The sequence below is a fragment of the Asterias amurensis genome, chromosome 13 (genome assembly GCF_032118995.1).
Source record: "Asterias amurensis chromosome 13, ASM3211899v1".
Taxonomy (NCBI): Eukaryota; Metazoa; Echinodermata; class Asteroidea; order Forcipulatida; family Asteriidae; genus Asterias; species Asterias amurensis.
In genome coordinates this window covers 15763124-15782022 of record NC_092660.1, presented here as the reverse complement: position 1 = coordinate 15782022, position 18899 = coordinate 15763124, and the positions used below count along the sequence as shown (strand labels likewise).

Below are 18899 nucleotides of genomic sequence, written 5' to 3'. Positions count from 1 at the left end.
TGGGGTTCCAGGGGCTCAGTGGAGGGGCCCGACTGGGGTGACAAAATGGGTGTCTCCCGATCCGGTGATGTAGACTTTGGCGATTTTCTTCGTCCACCAGGCATTATTGGTTCTGGATGTAGGCTCAGGCTGTTCGATGATGATACTTAACAAGATTGGATGGGTTCAGCAGGTCGGAAGGTAGGATTTTGAGCTTAAAACATGAAATTTCTGAGAGCTCAATGTAAGTGCGTCCACACGTTATCGCATCATATAGTTGTGTAAGATACAAAACTGTAATTTCCGACGCCTTTACTCGTTCGTGCAGCAACTTTGAATTGATAACTTGTGCAAATAGACAAGTTAAGGTTGACAGAAGTATACTCGATTTCAACTGGTTCAACTTCACTCCCGTGTCCATCAAGCACCTTATATTCGTAGTTCACTATACTGAAGTGAAGTTCTGGACACATTACCGGTTCCCATGATAATGTGTGAGTGAATAAATCATCAGCAGAATAAGAAGACACATTGAGACTTTGGGGTATGATGTTGGGATCTGAAATCAATTGGAACATTCCGAGTGTATAACATCGTAAAGAGCGTATACAATTCACTTCACACAGTCACTGCTCAATGGGTGAAAGTGAACCAGTATAGACCGTATTGAATATGACGTCACCGGGAATGCTGTGCGCTGCGTGCTTTTGATGTACGCTTTTGAACGCGCATACGGTTTGCCCTACAAGATGGCGACTTTCATACCAAAAAGGGGTTATTCAATACGGTTTATATGAACTAATCCATTTAATGCCATGATTACATTGGCCTGGAAGACCACGCCTCACTTAATATTAATACATCCATGCAGAGAGACACGACTGAGCTACATTAAGAAGAATGCACAAGGCAATGCAGGATATAAGAAAGTAAGTAGAGGGTCATGGTTTTGGTCTAACAAAAAAAGCATAAGCAAATATGTGAGAAAAAACATGATTAAAATTAGGAAGACACATTGGGGAGAAATTCAATATCAGACCATTTTTCGATTTAAAGACTAAAACTGAATACCCAAATTTCTGAGTTAATTTCGAGCAAAAGGCGATTGTCATAAAAGGATCACAGATAGGATATAGCGAGTTGGGAAGAAGTCTACATATCTGGGTTCAGCAGATGAGTGAAACCTACCTAATATTGTACAAGTCGTGTTGCACGATAGCCCATCTCCAAATGGAAGACATTGCTCTGTTGAATAAAAACACCATGTATAACCACTTATAAAATAATGCGTATTGATTGGTTATCACTCTGGCAACACACAACTTTCGGTAAGCTTAACATCAGCTTTGAAAAGCATAAATCATTTTGAGAAACATTTTACATCAAGTTGTTATGATAAAATACATCGGTTGCTATTTCCTACAGTTTGAATCCGAGAAGCATTTATGTCAGTGTAATATTTCTGTCATTGTGTTCTTATATTACACTTGCTCCATAATTTCGGCATTATCTAATGAATGACACCACATTTTCAAACGAAATTTTCATATGTAAGTGTCATTGTACACATAACATATATCTGTACATGGATAAAATAATTGACTGTTTAAAAACAATCTTAGCGTTCAACCTCAAAATGAAAATATGTAGGCCCTACTGAAAATTAGGAAGAGAGACACGATGGACGTTAATATGAAATTCCAATTTGGCTGTTTCTCAAATTATAATTTTCCAGCTGTAATCCGTATCTTGACAGTTATCTCCTTTGTATCCCGCTGCACAGTCTCCGATACACCGACCCGTTGTTCCATCACATGACACACTCTCGGCACAGTGACATATATGGGCACAGTTGGCACCGAATTTGCCCTCGATACACACTGAAAAGCAGAAAAGAGAACATTGTAAAATTGAATTTTCTAACATTTAAAATTTCAGTTGAAGGCATTATTCCGTACCTTGACAGTTATCCCCTTTGTATCCCTCTGTACAGTTTCCATCACATTGACCCGTTGTTCCATAACACGATTCCACGTCTGCACAGTGACAAGTGTGAGCACAGTTCTCACCGAATTCGCCTGAGGTACATTGTACTGAAAACAAAAGGTAGAGAGACATGATGATTATTAATGTAGACAGACAGTGAATATCAAAATGGTTGTTTCTTAAAGTCACCTGGAAGTGGTATTTTTTTCAAAATAAAGCTTTTGTCACTATTATATGTGTTTTGATGAGTGGAATGTGAATAAACAGTTAAGTAAGATTTAAAAAAATCAGTTCTTATGTTATTTACACATTTAGAGGGTGACCCCGATCCGAGAGGGCGCTGTTCGTGACGTTACTCGAGGCAGACTTTGCCTGTAATGCGTAGAGTAAACACAATTGCAAAGTACATGTACGGACCAAGTCGTGAGTTTGTACGTTTCAAAAAAAAATTGTTTTGGTTTTTTTCCGGCAATGCCGACCAGGTGTATTGCTGCTGAATGCAGAAAAACACTTTTTGAAACGTACCAACTCACGACTTGGACGTACATGTACTTTGCACGTGTGTTTATTATACGCATTGCAGGCAAAGTTGCCTCGATTGACGTCACAAAAGGGGTAGGCGGAGTCAGCCCTCAAACAACTTTATATATTTTTCGGTGTTTCTTTTATTACCAATTTCCACCTATAATCCGTACCTTGACAGTTATCTCCGTTGTATCCCGCTGCGCAGTCTCCATCACATTGGCCCGTCGCTCCATTACATGACACCCCTTCGGCACAGTGACATATCTGGGCACAGTTGGCACCGTATGTTCCATCATCACAATCTGAACCAGTTAAGAAAGAACCAAAGAAAAGTGCTAAAAACAAACCGAATGCTGACTGTCTGTTTATCGACGCCTGGTACATTGAAGCTTTTTGCCCAGAAAATGTACACTGAATGAAAAAAGAAAACTCTGGAGGGATTCTAAACCCATGGTAATTAAGTCCGCGTGGTTTGATCTAGCGATTATGTAGTCGATGTTTTTATTCAGTGCCAGCTCAGTATAGTGATATCCTCCTAAAGCCGCCTTAAAAGTCATATACACGCAACTATCTTGATCTGAACATAGTCGTACTAGACAGTGGGGAATGGATAGGTGCATTTCTGTTTTCTTGGGAAGCTATATTTTGTTCTTAGCAGTTTCAAATATTGTTTGCGTTTAGCTGATGAATATGTTATTTTATTAACGGCACATTTTTGATGATGTTTTCCGATTGTTTGGGTTAAAAATGTACCTGTCTTGCACTCAAGTCCCTGGTACCCAGCGGCACAGCTGCATCCGTATGGATCCGGTAAACAGAACAGCATTCCTTTGCAGGTAGAACCATTGTGAGGCAACCCAACAGAGTCACAGCGAAGGCTCCCTTTTTGGCCAAAGCGGTTCGGTCCTTTTACTAATGCATCATGATACCAACAACAACTAGACATAGAGTTTCTGTTTATTACAAAAACACGGTGATCGGTTGAACGCAACGTGATGAACACCTAATTAATTACTGTGGTTGTTTGATATGGATGACACTTCTTAAGAACAATGTAATCACGCGGTCCTTTTTTTTTTTTTTTTTTTTTTTGGGGGGGGGGGGTGTTAATAAACAACCAGATAGGTGGCACGTGGCTCCAACAACTCTTCTAAAAATCACAACTTTAGCAGGCAGTTTGGTGTTGTCCAGCCAGGTTGATTATCATATATGACTTCTTTGGTCTGAAACATATGAACGGTATATTAACCAAGGTTAATATATAGGATACCTAGGCCTAAATGCCAACATAGTATAGATATGTCTCAGCCTTTCAAGTTGCACGATTTTTCTTTCGAAATTTTGTTTCACTAGGGTGTATTAGTCTTTCTTTCTTTTTTAAGTAAACTGCTATAAAATATTCATTTTTTTTTCTGCTCACGTTTTCCACAAAGTCTACCACCAAACCCAGGTGGACAAATGCAGTCACCATCAACGTCAGAACAAACACCACCATTCAGACATCTCGGACACTCGCTGCTACAAGCCGTTAGGCCATATTTATGTTGTGGGCATCCTGTTTTCAAAAAGAAAGAAAAACAAAATTGCATACGTTAGCATACAAACCAGCATACAAAAATACTTGTCCATGGAGAGCCTTGAATGTCAGAAGGATGATCTCATGTATTATGAAATAAACGGGTATCCAGTTGGGATTATGTAGAATGGGAGGGATGTGAAGCCACATATTCTTTTTCATTATAAATAAATAAATAAATGAATCATTTTGCTTACCTCTAACAATCAATCTCAGTAGCGCCTGGTTTCCTTTGGCACGTTCGTGTTTATAATGGCACTCATAAATACCACTGTCGCTGGGACTGGCGCTGCTTATGCTTAAGTCCAGGATGTCCTCGTTCATCGCTCTACCGTTGTTTCTCCTCCATTTGCTGTTTGAAATCTCGTTATTATTTGTGTTTCTGGTAACGGCCAGAGCAACATCATCGCCGATGTTGACAGTGCGGCTGACGAAGGCTCGTACAAGCGATGCTGTGGATGTCAAATTAAATTAATCACAAAATACACAAAAATAAACAAAACAGACGGAATGATTCAGCTCACATTGTCATTAACGGCACGTTGTTAATGGCATAATAAACATTACATATTAAGGATAACTATATACCCAGTTTAATACTACAATGAAAACAAACTTCGTGTCTATAATTGATTGGACTCATACTTGGTGGCTTAATACTAATTTAAACCTAGTGTATAATGACCATTTAGTGCTTTAGTGAACCATTTTGTTTTAGACGAAAAATTTCATATTTTATTTGGTTTTATTTAGGTCGATGGTTTAGTTTGCGTACTTGAGGGCTACATGTTTTACTTTACTTGAGGGTTACTTGACAGTTTACTTTAATTGAGGGCTACATATTATACAGATGCTAGGGTGCCGCCGATACATATTATGCAAAGAAAAAAAATGGAAGCTTTACAAATATTTCTTTTAATTACCCGTCTGAGAAATTTAGCATAAACTGTTAAGTTTTAAGACGTTTTCGCGAAAAGAACAACTTATTTCCAAGCTTTAATTTTGTACTTTCTTTATGTTTTTTTTGTGTGGAAAGTTAACATTTTATGTTGACTAAAAAAATTGAACAAAAGCTGAAAATGAAATTTTGCAATTAAATAAGATGAAGGTGTTCTACCCAGCATTGGCAAGTCCCTCGAGTTGTTGCAGCTGATAATGACACACACAATATTGATTTAAAGCGTATATACATGATTGACGCATTCACTCCAATTCTCTGGAAAACTTTTGGATCCAACATCATCGAGTTTTGAGAATAATTATGTACAAAGCCTGCAATACCGTAATTAGATATGAGGATTGTTTCGATTCAGAAGCGAACGAAATTATAAAGGTTGCTTGTTTAAGGATTGAACAAGACAACAAAGGTAAACGATAAAAGCGTTTAAACAAGGTTCGTTCTGATTCTGACCGGTGACCAATCGGAAATTGAATAAAATTGATTCCTGCGACATCCGGGCCACCCACACTTCCCGTCTCCACCAATCAGAATACAGGAATTACATGTACAATCATGGCGGCCTTTTACGTTACGATGTGTTTAAATAGCGTCAGCATATTTTGCACTCTGACTGGACTACACAAAATTAGGCACAACATATACTATTTTAGAGTAGGACATTGTCTATTCATTTATGTAAGTATTTGCGTGTGGGAGAATGTTTAAGAGAGAAATATAATGAAGTAATTGTGTTCAGGTTTTTCTGTTATGAAACCAATGTTGACGATCAAAATACACCAATTGAATGTCAATAAAGTCATTTTTTCCAAGGCAAAATGGAAGATATACCCTTAATTTTAGCAATTGTGGGACATTTTAATGAACTAACGTCTACAACCCGAGAAAGTACCAAAATTTCACGAACGGTTCCGGCTCAATAAATATTCATAAAGATGTCACGCGCGTTCGAGCCATGAGACGGTGCAAAGAAAAGGAACGGATTTTGTGTGTGGTGCGGATAGTTAGACTGGTGAATCTTTGTGCACACGAAATAATTACTTCGAATCCAAACAGTTAGTTCGAGTGCAAGAAATATTTTATTGCTAGAGCAGAAGAAAAAAATCGAGCACACAAAATGACTTAAAGGCACAGGACACTATTGGTAACTATTTGCACCACTGTGAACAAAGAGGGCGCATGATTCAAATCATGCAGCTGCAGCTGGACGTGAACTGGTTCGTCTCCGGTTGGAGGATCAGAAACACATAGAGGCCTTATTGAGCGCAATATTCTGAAGGGATTTCGGGTGATGTATACAATTAATCATGAAGTAAAGTGACTAAGGGTATAACCCCGAAAAGGTACATGTTTTATTCGGGGTATTGCCGCCGTGTTACAGCCTTAAGTTTGCTGGCACAAGCGAGGGGTTGGTTTACGAAGAAGGGTCGTCGGTACCGCCTTGGTGTGTCTCTTGCTCTATTGTAGAACATGCCCTTGGCACGGCAGTGCGGTTTTAGAGCAGAATGGTTCATACTGGTACACATCAGGGAGTATTAACATAGGGGGCACACGGAAAAGTTTTTCTTCAGAGCTGGTAGTAGATACCATCATTTTTCGTATTTCTTTGCCTTTTCATCCATTTAAAAATTATTCCATGTCAGCCGGGTCAAATAAATTGCGGCCTTTTGTATACATCGGGTCCTCCCTTCAGGAGTCTGCCGAGTAAACAACGTATACGAAAACGTATTAAAGGGAGCTATAGTCAAATGCAGAAAGGAACCCCCTTAAAGTAATATTAAATTCAACGTGCCAGTTTCATCAGCTCATCGTATAAAATAATGCACACAATTTGCGAATTGTATTTTCGTTTACCATTTTCTGTACCATGTTTACTTTGGGGCAATTTTAATTTGAATGGGTTTAGATGGCGTACAAGGGGACCCTTTGTGTACACTGGTTGTGACTTCTTGAACCTCAGGCCATGAATAGATCATCGGTATTTAAATCCTGAATGCACTGAACCGTTTTCATTATGCTTGGCGAATGCGGCTTTTCAGCTCGCCCACACCGGTCATCAGTGCTTGTCAAATCTGTGGTCACTGAGCCATGGACCTAACTCGCAAGAAACGTGTCAGAGATTGTCCAGGTGAGCAGTATTTTAAAGTCACTAGCTTCTTTGTTCGAGTCCCACACATTCACTGTGGGGTTAAACAATGGTAGGCCTAAGTAGGATTTGAAACTTTGCATGGTGCAAATACGATATGGAAAAGTTTGCGGTAACACCATGTAGTGACTAACTCTAATTAGTTGGGGTTTCTGAATAGAACTGTTGGTTAAATGGTAAGACTAGTTTGGAAAGCAGTAAAAGATAGCCGCCGAATTTAGGCTGGATCAATACAATTAGTCTTGGTTTTGAGCAGATAGTTCAGGGTTCGGCAGTTTGTACGCTCCTAAAAGACCAACAACAGTCAGTGCCGGTCCTTTTGTTTATTTTTTATTGTAAGCCTGCTTATCCAACCGGCTTATTTCATTAATAACATGTATGTTTACTGTTATAAACTTACTGACATTTTACTGTCGATATTTCTCATGGAAGAATGGAAATACAGGTGTATTTGATTCGAATTGAATTGATTTCTTCCATGAATTTCGAAAATGCGGAGGCATAAATGGGGCCGCATGTGAGCCATGCAGCATAAGCTTCCGAGGAGTGCTGAAACCTTGGCACAAAGGTTGTGTCATTTGCTGCTCAAAGAAACACTTCATGGTCATGTAAATGTTACGTCCTTAAATGTAGCCAGCACTGGGCTCGATGGTGACCATTATGGGGCGGCCAAATAAGGGGGCCGTCTCCACATGTACATATGTAATATCATTTACAAAGCAAAGTTGGATGGACAAAGCGGAACGGGCCCAGTCAGCTAGGAATCACTTGTGGATGTACTTATAAAAAAAAAAAAAAAAAAAAAAAAAAAAAAAAAAAATATATATATATATATCATAAGTCTCTCAGGGCATAAAGATGTAAATAATTTATGCAATGAGAGAAAGGTGCAATTACAATTAAGCAGATTACAAATCAGCAGTTTCAAACAATGAGTTTAACCGTGATTTAAAACAGTGAAAAGAATTAGCCTGGCGAATATGCTCAGGAAGACTATTTGAAAGAAACTGTGCGGCATATCAAAAGATTTGTGGCCATTTAAAATGATAAAAGCTTTTATTGATAGATTTGACTGCATTAGTACTGGCATAATATTAATTTAGAAACAGTCATGAGTGTGAACAAATCGCTGCAGTGTCATGAGACAAGCCTGAGTAAGCAATATGTATTAATTATCCATTACCTGAGGAGTCACGGGATATAAACATCAGTTTGAGTTGTAGAGATCAGGCTGAGATGACAACAATGGGTATGCAACAGGCCTACATAAGTATTACTATACGCCATGTAGATTAACACACCAAATACATACATTTTGTTAAAAGGATCAAGGCCAATCCTTATGATAAAAACGCGGGAGATGTGGGCTTTGTAATTTGTGGAATTGTACATGTCAAACAGCTATTCTTATCAATCCAAAAGATTCACTATCAATCCAAAATATTCAGCAAATAGTGTGTTTCCGCCGTTTAGCGGCGTGCATCAAAGGGCATTATTTTGTCATCATAGTTGAAGCCTGCTTTGTTTTACTTTTACCATAGTGCAACAAAGCGGCTATACAAAACGGGGCACCACAATGTGGTAATAAACTTGAAACGGGCTTTGTTGGCCCTTTCTAACTTCGCAAGTTTAGTACCAAAAAAAAAAAAAATAAATAAAAAATCCACAATGTAGCCCTAAAAAGAGTACTATCCGGGGCAGGGTCCCGGATAGTAGGACGGTTTGACCTCAAGTATGAATAATAAGAATGGGCCCGAAAATGTGAGTAGATCTGGCTTCACAGAAGGTTTGAATTATGATAATAATGATGATATTTATAATATAAATAACAGTCAGTTCGTATATATATATAATTTGGTCTCACACAGAAGGTTTTGTGGGGATAGGTCCCGAGATAGTGAGATGTTTTAGCCTCACAGAAAGTATTATTTATGATACACTTATATTACAAATAACAGTCAGTTTGTATAATTTGGTCTCAAAGGGGAAATTTTATGGGGTGGGCCCCGAGATTGCCAGATGATTCGGCCTCACAGAGAACATTAATTATGAGAACAATGATGATATTTATAATAATATTTATAGTCAGTTTGTATATATATTTCTCATTGGCGACGTTTTATGGGGTTGGGCCCCGGATGTGAGATGATCTGGCCTCTCAAAAAGCATTAATTATGATGTTTATAATGATATTTATAATAACAATAACACTCAGTTTGAATAATTAGGTCTCAAGCCGAAGTTTTATGAGGATGGGCCCCGACATTGTGAAATGATTTGTCCTAACAGACAAGTATTATGGGGGTTGGACCCATAGATGGTGAGATGAAACTTTGCCTCATAGATGCAGTATTATGAGGATGGGCCCGAGATTGTGAGATGATCTGGCCTCACGGAAAGTATTATTACGATAACAATTGTAGTATTTGAAATACTAATCACAATAGTCAGTTTTGTAGGCCTATATATATAGGTCGGCCTCACATACAAAGTTTTACGGGGATGGGCCTCAAGATTGTGAGATAATCTGACCTCACAGATGTAGTACTATGTGGTTAGGCCCCAAGATGGTGAGATGATTTGGCCGAAAAAGTATCAATACGGTATAAGAATATTTTTTTTTGTATAATAGTATATTTTCATGCTACTTCGCTGCGCTCATTCGCACGAAAAACAGTTGCAGTCTATTCAACAACGAATAATACAACACTCTTTTAAGACAACAGGCATTTAAGGTGGGGTTTTTCCAGGTTAACCAAGCATGTTTATGTGCCGGCGCTAGATCTTATTCTTTAAGTCCTTAAACCCGTTGTCCTCGCCCTGTTTGTTGCTTTTGGCTATACTGTCGAACTTCTGATTGAAATAACCTATGAACCTGTTGGATAGCATTTCAGGGTTGTAACGCGGCTGCCCATTTTTGGATGTCATCTTAAAATCTTAGCCAAACAAGCATAAAAGCTATAGTAAAACGTAGCAACACACCCAAACGCATCAGCAAAGTGAACAATTTATAGGATCACGCTTCAGTGAGCTGTTTTGAATATGCCGCACCCTATCACGTGATAAACTTTGCGGGGCGCGGAGTGCCTTGAATATAAGTTATCCCACTGAATAATACCACATGAACTTTGGTTAGTTGTATGGGGATGGGCCCCGAGATGGTGAGATGATTTGGCCTCACAGAAATACCAATTTGATATTAAAATAGTATTTATAATAATGTACTAATTATGGTCAGTCGTAAGTATGTACATGTATCTAGTTTTACAGACGAAGTTTTGTGGGGATGGGCCCCAAGATTTAAGATGAGTTTGCTTTACAAATGAAGAAATAATAATAATAACACATTCTTATATAGCGCATTTCACAATAAACCGTATCAATGAGCTTTACATTAGTCCCCTGGTCATAGTGCCACTAAACATCCCTTAATCTTTCTCAGCTCCCATTAGGGAGTATACAGGCCCGAGCTGCCGTGGCGCTCCGATTCCCCTGGGTGAAGAGAAGCATTTTTAGTAAAGTATCTTGCTCAAGGACGCAAGTGTCACGACCGGGATTCGAACCCACACTCCGGTGAATTAGCACCAGAACTTGAATTCGATGCTCTTAACCACCGTGACACTCTACTACTCAAAAGTACCATTGGGATGGGCCCCGAGGTGGTGAGATAATTTGGCCTCACAAATGAAGTACTATGGGGATGGGCCCCGAGGCGGTGAGATGATTTGGCCTCACAGATGAAGTACTATGGGGATGGGCCCCGAGGCGATGAGATGACTTGGCCTCACAGTTGAAGTAGTATGGGGATGGGCCCCGAAGTGGTGAGAAGATTTGGCCTCACAGATAAAGTACTATGGGGATGGGCCCCGAGGTGGTGAGATGATTTGGCCTCACAGATAAAGTACTATGGGGCTGGGCCCCGAGGTGGTGAGATGATTTGGCCTCACAAATGAAGTACTATGGGGATGGGCCCCGAGGCGATGAGATGACTTGGCCTCACAGTTGAAGTAGTATGGGGATGGGCCCCGAAGTGGTGAGAAGATTTGGCCTCACAGATAAAGTACTATGGGGATGGGCCCCGAGGTGGTGAGGTGGTTTGGCCTCACAGATAAAGTTCTATGGGGCTGGGCCCCGAGGTGGTGAGATGATTTGGCCTCACAAATGAAGTACTATGGGGATGGGCCCCGAGGCGGTGAGATGATTTGGCCTCACAGATGAAGTACTAAGGGGATGGGCCCCGAGGTGGTGAGATAATTTGGCCTCACAAATGAAGTACTATGGGGATGGGCCCCGAGGCGGTGAGATGACTTGGCCTCACAGTTGAAGTAGTATGGGGATGGGCCCCGAAGTGGTGAGAAGATTTGGCCTCACAGATAAAGTACTATGGGGATGGGCCCCGAGGTGGTGAGGTGATTTGGCCTCACAGATAAAGTACTATAGGGCTGGGCCCCGAGGTGGTGAGATGATTTGGCCTCACAAATGAAGTACTATGGGGATGGGCCCCGAGGCGGTGAGATGATTTGGCCTCACAGATGAAGTACTAAGGGGATGGGCCCCGAGGTGGTGAGATAATTTGGCCTCACAAATGAAGTACTATGGGGATGGGCCCCGAGGCGGTGAGATGATTTGGCCTCACAGATAAAGTACTATGGGGATGCGGCCCCGAGGTGGTGAGATGATTTGGCCTCACAGATGAAGTACTATGGGGATGGGCCCCGAGGTAGTGAGAAATTTGGCCTCACAAATGAAGTACTATGGGGGTGGGCCCCGAGGCGGTGAGATGATTTGGCCTCACAGATGAATTACTATGGGGATGGGCCCCAAGGTGGTGAGATGATTTGGCCTCACATAAGTATCAATTTGATATTAAAAATAGTATTTATAGTAATGTACTAATTATGGTTAGTTGTAAGTATATATCTAGTTTTACAGACGAAGTTTTGTGGGGACGGGCCCCGAGATTGTGAGATAATTTGGCCTCACAGATTAAGTACTATGGGGATGGGCCCGAAGTGGTGAGGGGATTTGGCCTCAAAAAAAGTTCAAATGATACTTATAAAGGAATTTATATTAATACCAATAGTCATTTGCTATATAATATTATGGGGATGGGCACGAGATGATGAGATGGTTCTGCCTTGCAGATAAAGTATAATGGTGATGTGCCCCGAGTTTGTTAGATGAACTTGCCCCGACAAGATGGAGTATGTATAATGTCACTTTGTAAATTTGAATATCAGAGTATGTCTTGTCCACTGAAGCAAGTTTTTGGTCCCTGTTCCACCTGTTTTATTTAGAGGGGTCAAGAAATATTCAGGAAACCTATGGGGGTGGGCCCCCGAGACTGTGAGATGAACTTGCTGCACAGGGTGGATTATGTACTAAATGTGAACAAAACAAAGAACAAATAAAAATAAACAAAAAAATGCATTTAAACATGATTCTAGGGCCTCTAAGCCATGTGTTTTAAAACGAGTTTCGGTCCTAGGGACACCAGTGTCTTATTGTAGTGTGTTCAAATAAATATACTAGAAATATATGGGGATGGGCCCCGAGACGGTGAGATGCGGCAAACCTGCCGCACAGATAGACTGTGTATTGGGTGCAACCCCAAGACCCCAAAATGTTTTGCTCCACAGAGGGAATACAAATACAGTATATTACGATGCCTACAGATTACGAGGTGATTCTGCCTCGCAGAAGGTTATGAAATGATATTGCCTTAAATTTAAAGCATCTCCCGAGATGGCTAGAGATGAATTATATATTGTATTTAATTGAGTCCGAAAATAAAGATTTCCTAGTCAAAAGAAAAAAAAAAAATTAAAATAAAAAAAATCAATAATTTGCTTTTGGGTTCATAGGTGTGGGGACGGCACCAAATATGTTTTACCGTATAAAGAGTGCTGGCGGCAATGAGCCGAGGTGGTGAGATATATTTGCCTCGCTATAAATATTAAGATGCAGGTATTTGTTCTGCGATCGTGTGAGAAATTTGACCTCGTAACAAAATGTGTTATTATTTATAGTTGGTTCCGAAATCGTGCGATCACTTGGCAAAAAACAATCATCGGTTGTGGCGTTAAACCTTGCTTGGTGCAAGCACGGGCGCAGTCCCTCCGTAGTCTAGTACACGAGTACGAAAGGGCAGTAAGTGTCGAATAGTATCATGGAATTTTGTAATTTCAATAAATTTGTGTATCTTATGTGAATTTTAATCCGTGCCACGTCAGCAACATGATGCTATGGATGGCTTGAATCCTCAAAGCCGTTCCATAGAAGCAGGGTGACGGGGCGTACGTTAGTGTATGTTAGCTTAGCCAAACAAACAGAGCAAGATGTTAAGTAAAATGTTTGCTTGCAGTTATATCAATTCCATTCAATTTATTTATTTCATCACAGATTACAAGTAAAATGAGGCTTATATTTACAGGCAAAGGGAAATATTGAGTGAAAGCGCCGGATATAAAAATACGTCCTTTTGCATTGCTTCCCTCTTCTCCCTTGAAGTGGGTAAGCCTAAAAAGGCCGGTGTTTGCAACAGTTGTGGCTTAGGCACAAACAAAACGCAAATATTTTCACTACAGCGTCCATTGTGTGGCACATTTTTACCCGTTCCCAGTACCTCCACGGTCAACGGGACATGTTTTTGTTTTGTTTTTAGGAGTATGGAAGGTACCTTAAAAATACTCAAGACGCACTTGGGGGAGAATATTTCACCGCTTCAAAATCATTCCAGAAGAAACAAGAGAGACGGCGAGCGAAGGGTTGTACACTTCGGTAGGAATGTCATGGACGCCGGCTTTAAAGAAGAAAGAAATAAATGGCACGCGTGTAGATAGATTAAAGAATTTGCATTTGACAAGGTCTAGGGTAAAGGCAACAAAGGTTTACAAAGCGGGTCACCTACACAGATTGCGGTCTTCTAGAATAGAGGCAGACTTCTTGTACTGTTGAAGTTTTAGAGTACAATCGGGCGAAACCCAGCCAAGGAGTCGTCGAGGAAAGTCACATTATTCTAAGGGAAATTGGACAGACCAGTTTGGCTTTGCATGTTTCTTTCTAAAGATACTTAGGCAGCCTCCAGATCCATATATGAGTAGTGACCAAATCTATTAACGTTGTTCAGTCGACGGAGGCTGCGGTCGGCGATAGAAGCTGAATGGTTTTATTTTTATATTATACTTTCCAGTATATACTTTTCACTCCGTCTAGACAAGGCTTTCCTTCGGTTTCGGGCATTAGAATGTTTCTAAACGAGTATCACAGATGGGCAGAACTTCATGCAATGCGTGTGTTAGTGTCAGATTCTTTGCTAAACAATAACAAGCTTGGTTGGCTAACCTCACAGAATGTTCAATGGAGCGTGGAAGGAAGGCAAAGAGTGATGTGTTGGACTGATTGATGCCATCTTGTTGTCAAGTAGCCTAACGCGGAGGTTTTGCATGGTGGATATATAACGACTATTAAAAAAAAAAAAAAAAAAAAAATACATGTCTGTGGAAAGATTTTCATCATGTGATGCGGAACTTAGTCGGTCTATTTGGTTTCGTGGAATGCAGTCTATCATACACGGTGCCGTTGAAACACCGTTGCGTTGGTCATCACCAAATTTAGGAAGTTGTGTCAGGACAGAATCTAACTATGGTGACCTTGAAGCGTTATGGCAATTCTGTTTTCCTTCCCGCAGCTCTCACGAAACAGTCAGGCCGAGCTTAACGGCAGACTCGACGTTTTTCGTACAACCCACGGCCTTAAAGAGCATAGATTTCTGTTTAGAGCCTAAATATCTGTTTAAATGTCGGTTGCTAGACCATCATACGGTTGGGGATGACCATCTAGACGACAACTCTACCCGGATGGTGTAGTCATGCTTGACTGATAGGACACACGTGTAGCCTCATACGGAGGGCAATGACCTTACACGGCAACCTCACAAGGACACGGAGATACCTTTTAGAGCTCCATACTATGGATGATTTTAGTTTTTAATCGGCTGGGTCTTCAGGTAAAGCCTTTTATTTCTTCAAAATGACTTGGGTCCAACACGAGAAAAGGGATATCACTGAAGTAGTATATTATTTTTATAGGCCGATACTTGCAACGGGTACAGAAGTACATTAAACCTTTGGAGCAGTCAGAGGCCCACGTCACGAGGAAGGAGATGTCCATACGTTATAGGCGAGACCAGCTCGTTGGTGGTAGGCGAGGTTATGAGCCAGCTCCCATCAGGTCAAAAGAAAGAAGAAGAAGAAAAGAAAAAGGGAAAAAAGGAAAAAAAAAAAAAAAAGGTGACGAGGTCTGATGGCAGTGATCACTCCTTGGCAAACTCCGCGGGGTTGTGTCCTCCCTTGTTTATTGCCCCTAAGCTGGCACAGTTTGCTTTTCATCAACAAATGAGTTGGTGGATGGGGGTTTGTTGTTTTGTCATTTTGCTTGCTTCATCCGACGATTTCCTACCACAGGAGGCAGTAGATTCTAACTGCTTCTCGCAGCATCAGCGGGTCGAGATGACTGCGCATTGTGTGCCCACGTGGTCGATTTTGGGGGTTTCCGAGTTTGGGCAACTCAAAGATGTGAGAATTCAGCAGACGGTCAATGGTCATAGAGAAAGTATGAGAAGCATTGCAGGGGTCTTCATCAGATGAAGATGTTACCGAGCATAGAGCTCAAACCTCAGAACCAAAAGGCCTATACAAGTTGGCTATCTAGCTGTGTTGACGTTTGGCGTAGCAGTTTGACCGAATGGCGGGCGTTCCAACCTTTGGGCCGTCATTTAGGTTTGGGTGAGAAATGGGGAGTTTTGGTAAGAAACGGATGCTTGAGGCGGTCTGGGGTTTGGTGAGAGATGGGAGGTTTAGGGTTTCCTTTGCTTTGTCGGCGTGAGGAAGCACGCCACAGGGTTAGAAGCGAACAATCGTTTACACCCATATCTAAACCTAAATGTAGAGTCTTGAGCCCGCGAGTGTGCAGTGGTTTACTATTTGCACCACTGTGAACAAAGAGGGCGCATGATTCAAATCATTCGCGTTTCTGGCAGGCTCAAGGTTGAGAGGGGATACGGGGTCATTGATACAGCAAGTGGTTTGTAGGTTAGCAAGGGGGAAATGTACCCACCCAGTCTCCCCCCTTTTCCCGGATCAGTATAAGAACTGTCAACCCTCCTACTTGGTGTACCCCTCCCTAAAAGTCCGTCTGGCTTTAAGTGAGGGGCACAACAAATGGTCCAAAACTTTTGGATGGTCCGTGGTCCCCCTAGGCAAAAGTAAATAGCAAAATCAGTACAATGTTTCAATTCAAATTTAGACGTAACCAGAGAAATTTGTAATGGCTAAATATGCGTACAGAGAGGTTTGGCCACTGGGCCGGTTTTACAGTACGTCTGAGTAGGGTACAACACTTTTTTTTTTTGCATCCCACTTACCCATTCCACAAGGAAAATTGTAACACCCATATCTAAACCTAAATGTAGAGTCTTGAGCCCGCGAGTGTGCAGTGGTGCAAATAGTTTACTACTCAATATAATTGCTGCCATAATAACTTACTTGATAACGAGCAATGTAGAGCTGCTGTTAGTATAAAACGTTGACAAGGTTATTTTTTATTCCACTATTATCTCGCAAGTTCGACGACCAATTTAGCTCAAATTGACTGGTCTTTGACAATATTACCAAATATGTCCTGTGGCTTTTAGCGAAATATTATTAGCGGTTGAAATAAAGTTTTCGTTTGAAATCGCAAATTGTTCACACTTGGTGCTACCGCTAATAAACAAAACATTCATGGAAACATGACCCATACAATGCCAAACATAAAACGTTAAAACTGGGTATGTAATTTATACGAGGGAGGGCACCGGAATAACTTCCTAAATTCTCGATCGACAATTACAAAAAATACAAGTGTATGCCTACAACCAATATAAATATCACATTTAAATGGTAAACAAACACGTCATAAATAAGTTTAAATAGCATTCTCGTTAAAAAGTACCTGTTCAAGTCTCGGAATTGAGATTTATAGTTGAAGTATCGAAGCTATTGAGCACTTAGTCATTAGTCACACCGAACACGCAGAAACTTGGTTATTGTTGAAAATCGTTTACGTAAAATATAATTATGCCAACATTTGCACTTAGAACATTGCCCTTCACAATGCTTACTTCGGAACGTTCTTAAACAATTATTATGACAATGTCCAGAATGTTTGTTTTGTCACATTAGAATCGTGTTTAGGATGATCACTTAAAACTGTGGTTGTATTATAATAAATTTGATTTTATGCTCCTGCCCTGCAAATCTGGGGTGTTCAAATTGACGTCATGTGTTAAAACAACACTAATTTCCGACAAAGCAATGACATCTGGTATTTTAGACAATATTGATGTTAATTTTGATTCCCTTTTTCATTTAAACATATGACAACCCAGTTTGTGCAGGTTGATTTCATATAAATTGTGCTATTAACAACTATTAACCTTAATTATCGATGTAAATCGTGTGCCTTATTTTGAAGGCAAAGTCTTGCTGGCAAGGACACAACTTTAGATATAAAGATATGTTTGGTTTATTTGAATCACTTACCTGTGGGTCTCATACGTATCGTATTCACTGAGTTCACGCCATACGTCCATGTGAATACACCAACGCTACCTTTCTTGTCACTTGGAATTTTAAACATCTTCCTCATTACACCGTTTGGTAATGCAGTTGCTAAATGCATAGAAACTTCTGTCCAGTTAAGCAGGTCGCTACCGACACCCATTGGTATGTATCGAGAAAAACCAATCTCTTCATTGTTGTCTGCTGTGGTCTCATCACCAGTCACCAAATAACTTGCGATGAATATGTGTAGGTTATCAGAAGCTGTCACGCTAGTAAAGTCTGCAATTGCTGACACGCCTGAAAACAAGTTAAACAATGATTTTGTAAACTGCTTGTATTGCGAGGTTTTCGATATTAAAAAAACCACGGCACTACAAACTTTATTTTGTTGTTGTTATGCACAACATCGTTTGTACGGTTAGAAAAGGGTTAAACCGTGACCAAAAAGCAACAATAATTTTCAAAATGTGTACTATAGGTTATCTCGGTCAAATTCGGCAAATGAGCAGTCAATTTCATTTTCATGCGTTCGAATTAAAGCTGTTTTGCCTCTCCAGTTGTTACTGCGATTCAAATTCAGAATTCTGCCATTCAATTTCGTTTTGAGTCGAGTCAATTCCTTTAGCACTCTGTTCAATTTAGCGTAGCGTCATTCTTTTTCGTGACACACACGCCTAAAGAAGCGTCTGCGAATTTGAATGCTGTTTTGATGAATTGTTAAATTGAATGATTATTTTGTTAAATCGAATGACGCAACATAAAATTGGACTAATCATGAAACGAAATCGAGTGACCCTTTTGAGTAGCATTCGATTTCGCGCGAAATAGAATAGCTTGGTGGCTAAATTGGCTGCTCATTTTCCAAGACCGAAATTGGCTGCTCATTGACCGAGAAAACCTTAGCCTTGCTCAAGGCAGTCGAATTATTCACTCCGAAAAAAAGACCGCCGCTGTATAAAAACCCACCTGTATTCACTGTGCGTAACATCGCACGACACGATGCCCCCGTACACTATCCGCATGCGGTTAGTGGTACGAGTGCAGATGACTTGTGTGCACAGTAGTCGTACGATGTGACAGTGTGTATACGGGTTGGTCATGCGGTATGATCGCACGCACTACGCA

At 40.5% G+C, this 18899-nt stretch overlaps 1 protein-coding gene across 1 annotated transcript in view; it reads right to left on the bottom strand.

Moving 5' to 3' along the window:
* The window catches only part of LOC139946280 (protein sidekick-2-like), a 33558-nt gene extending 15708 nt beyond the window's left edge, over positions 1-17850 (bottom strand). The window contains exons 1-9 of the mRNA XM_071943903.1: positions 17754-17850; positions 4264-4518; positions 3911-4045; positions 3244-3402; positions 2661-2792; positions 1938-2072; positions 1716-1859; positions 1168-1224; positions 254-538 (exon numbers count right to left, since the gene is read on the bottom strand). Of these exons, the coding sequence (XP_071800004.1) occupies positions 254-538; positions 1168-1224; positions 1716-1859; positions 1938-2072; positions 2661-2792; positions 3244-3402; positions 3911-4045; positions 4264-4518; positions 17754-17850 (1399 nt within the window). The remainder of the gene's footprint in view (positions 1-253; positions 539-1167; positions 1225-1715; positions 1860-1937; positions 2073-2660; positions 2793-3243; positions 3403-3910; positions 4046-4263; positions 4519-17753) is intronic.
* Positions 17851-18899: the final 1049 nt, after the last annotated feature.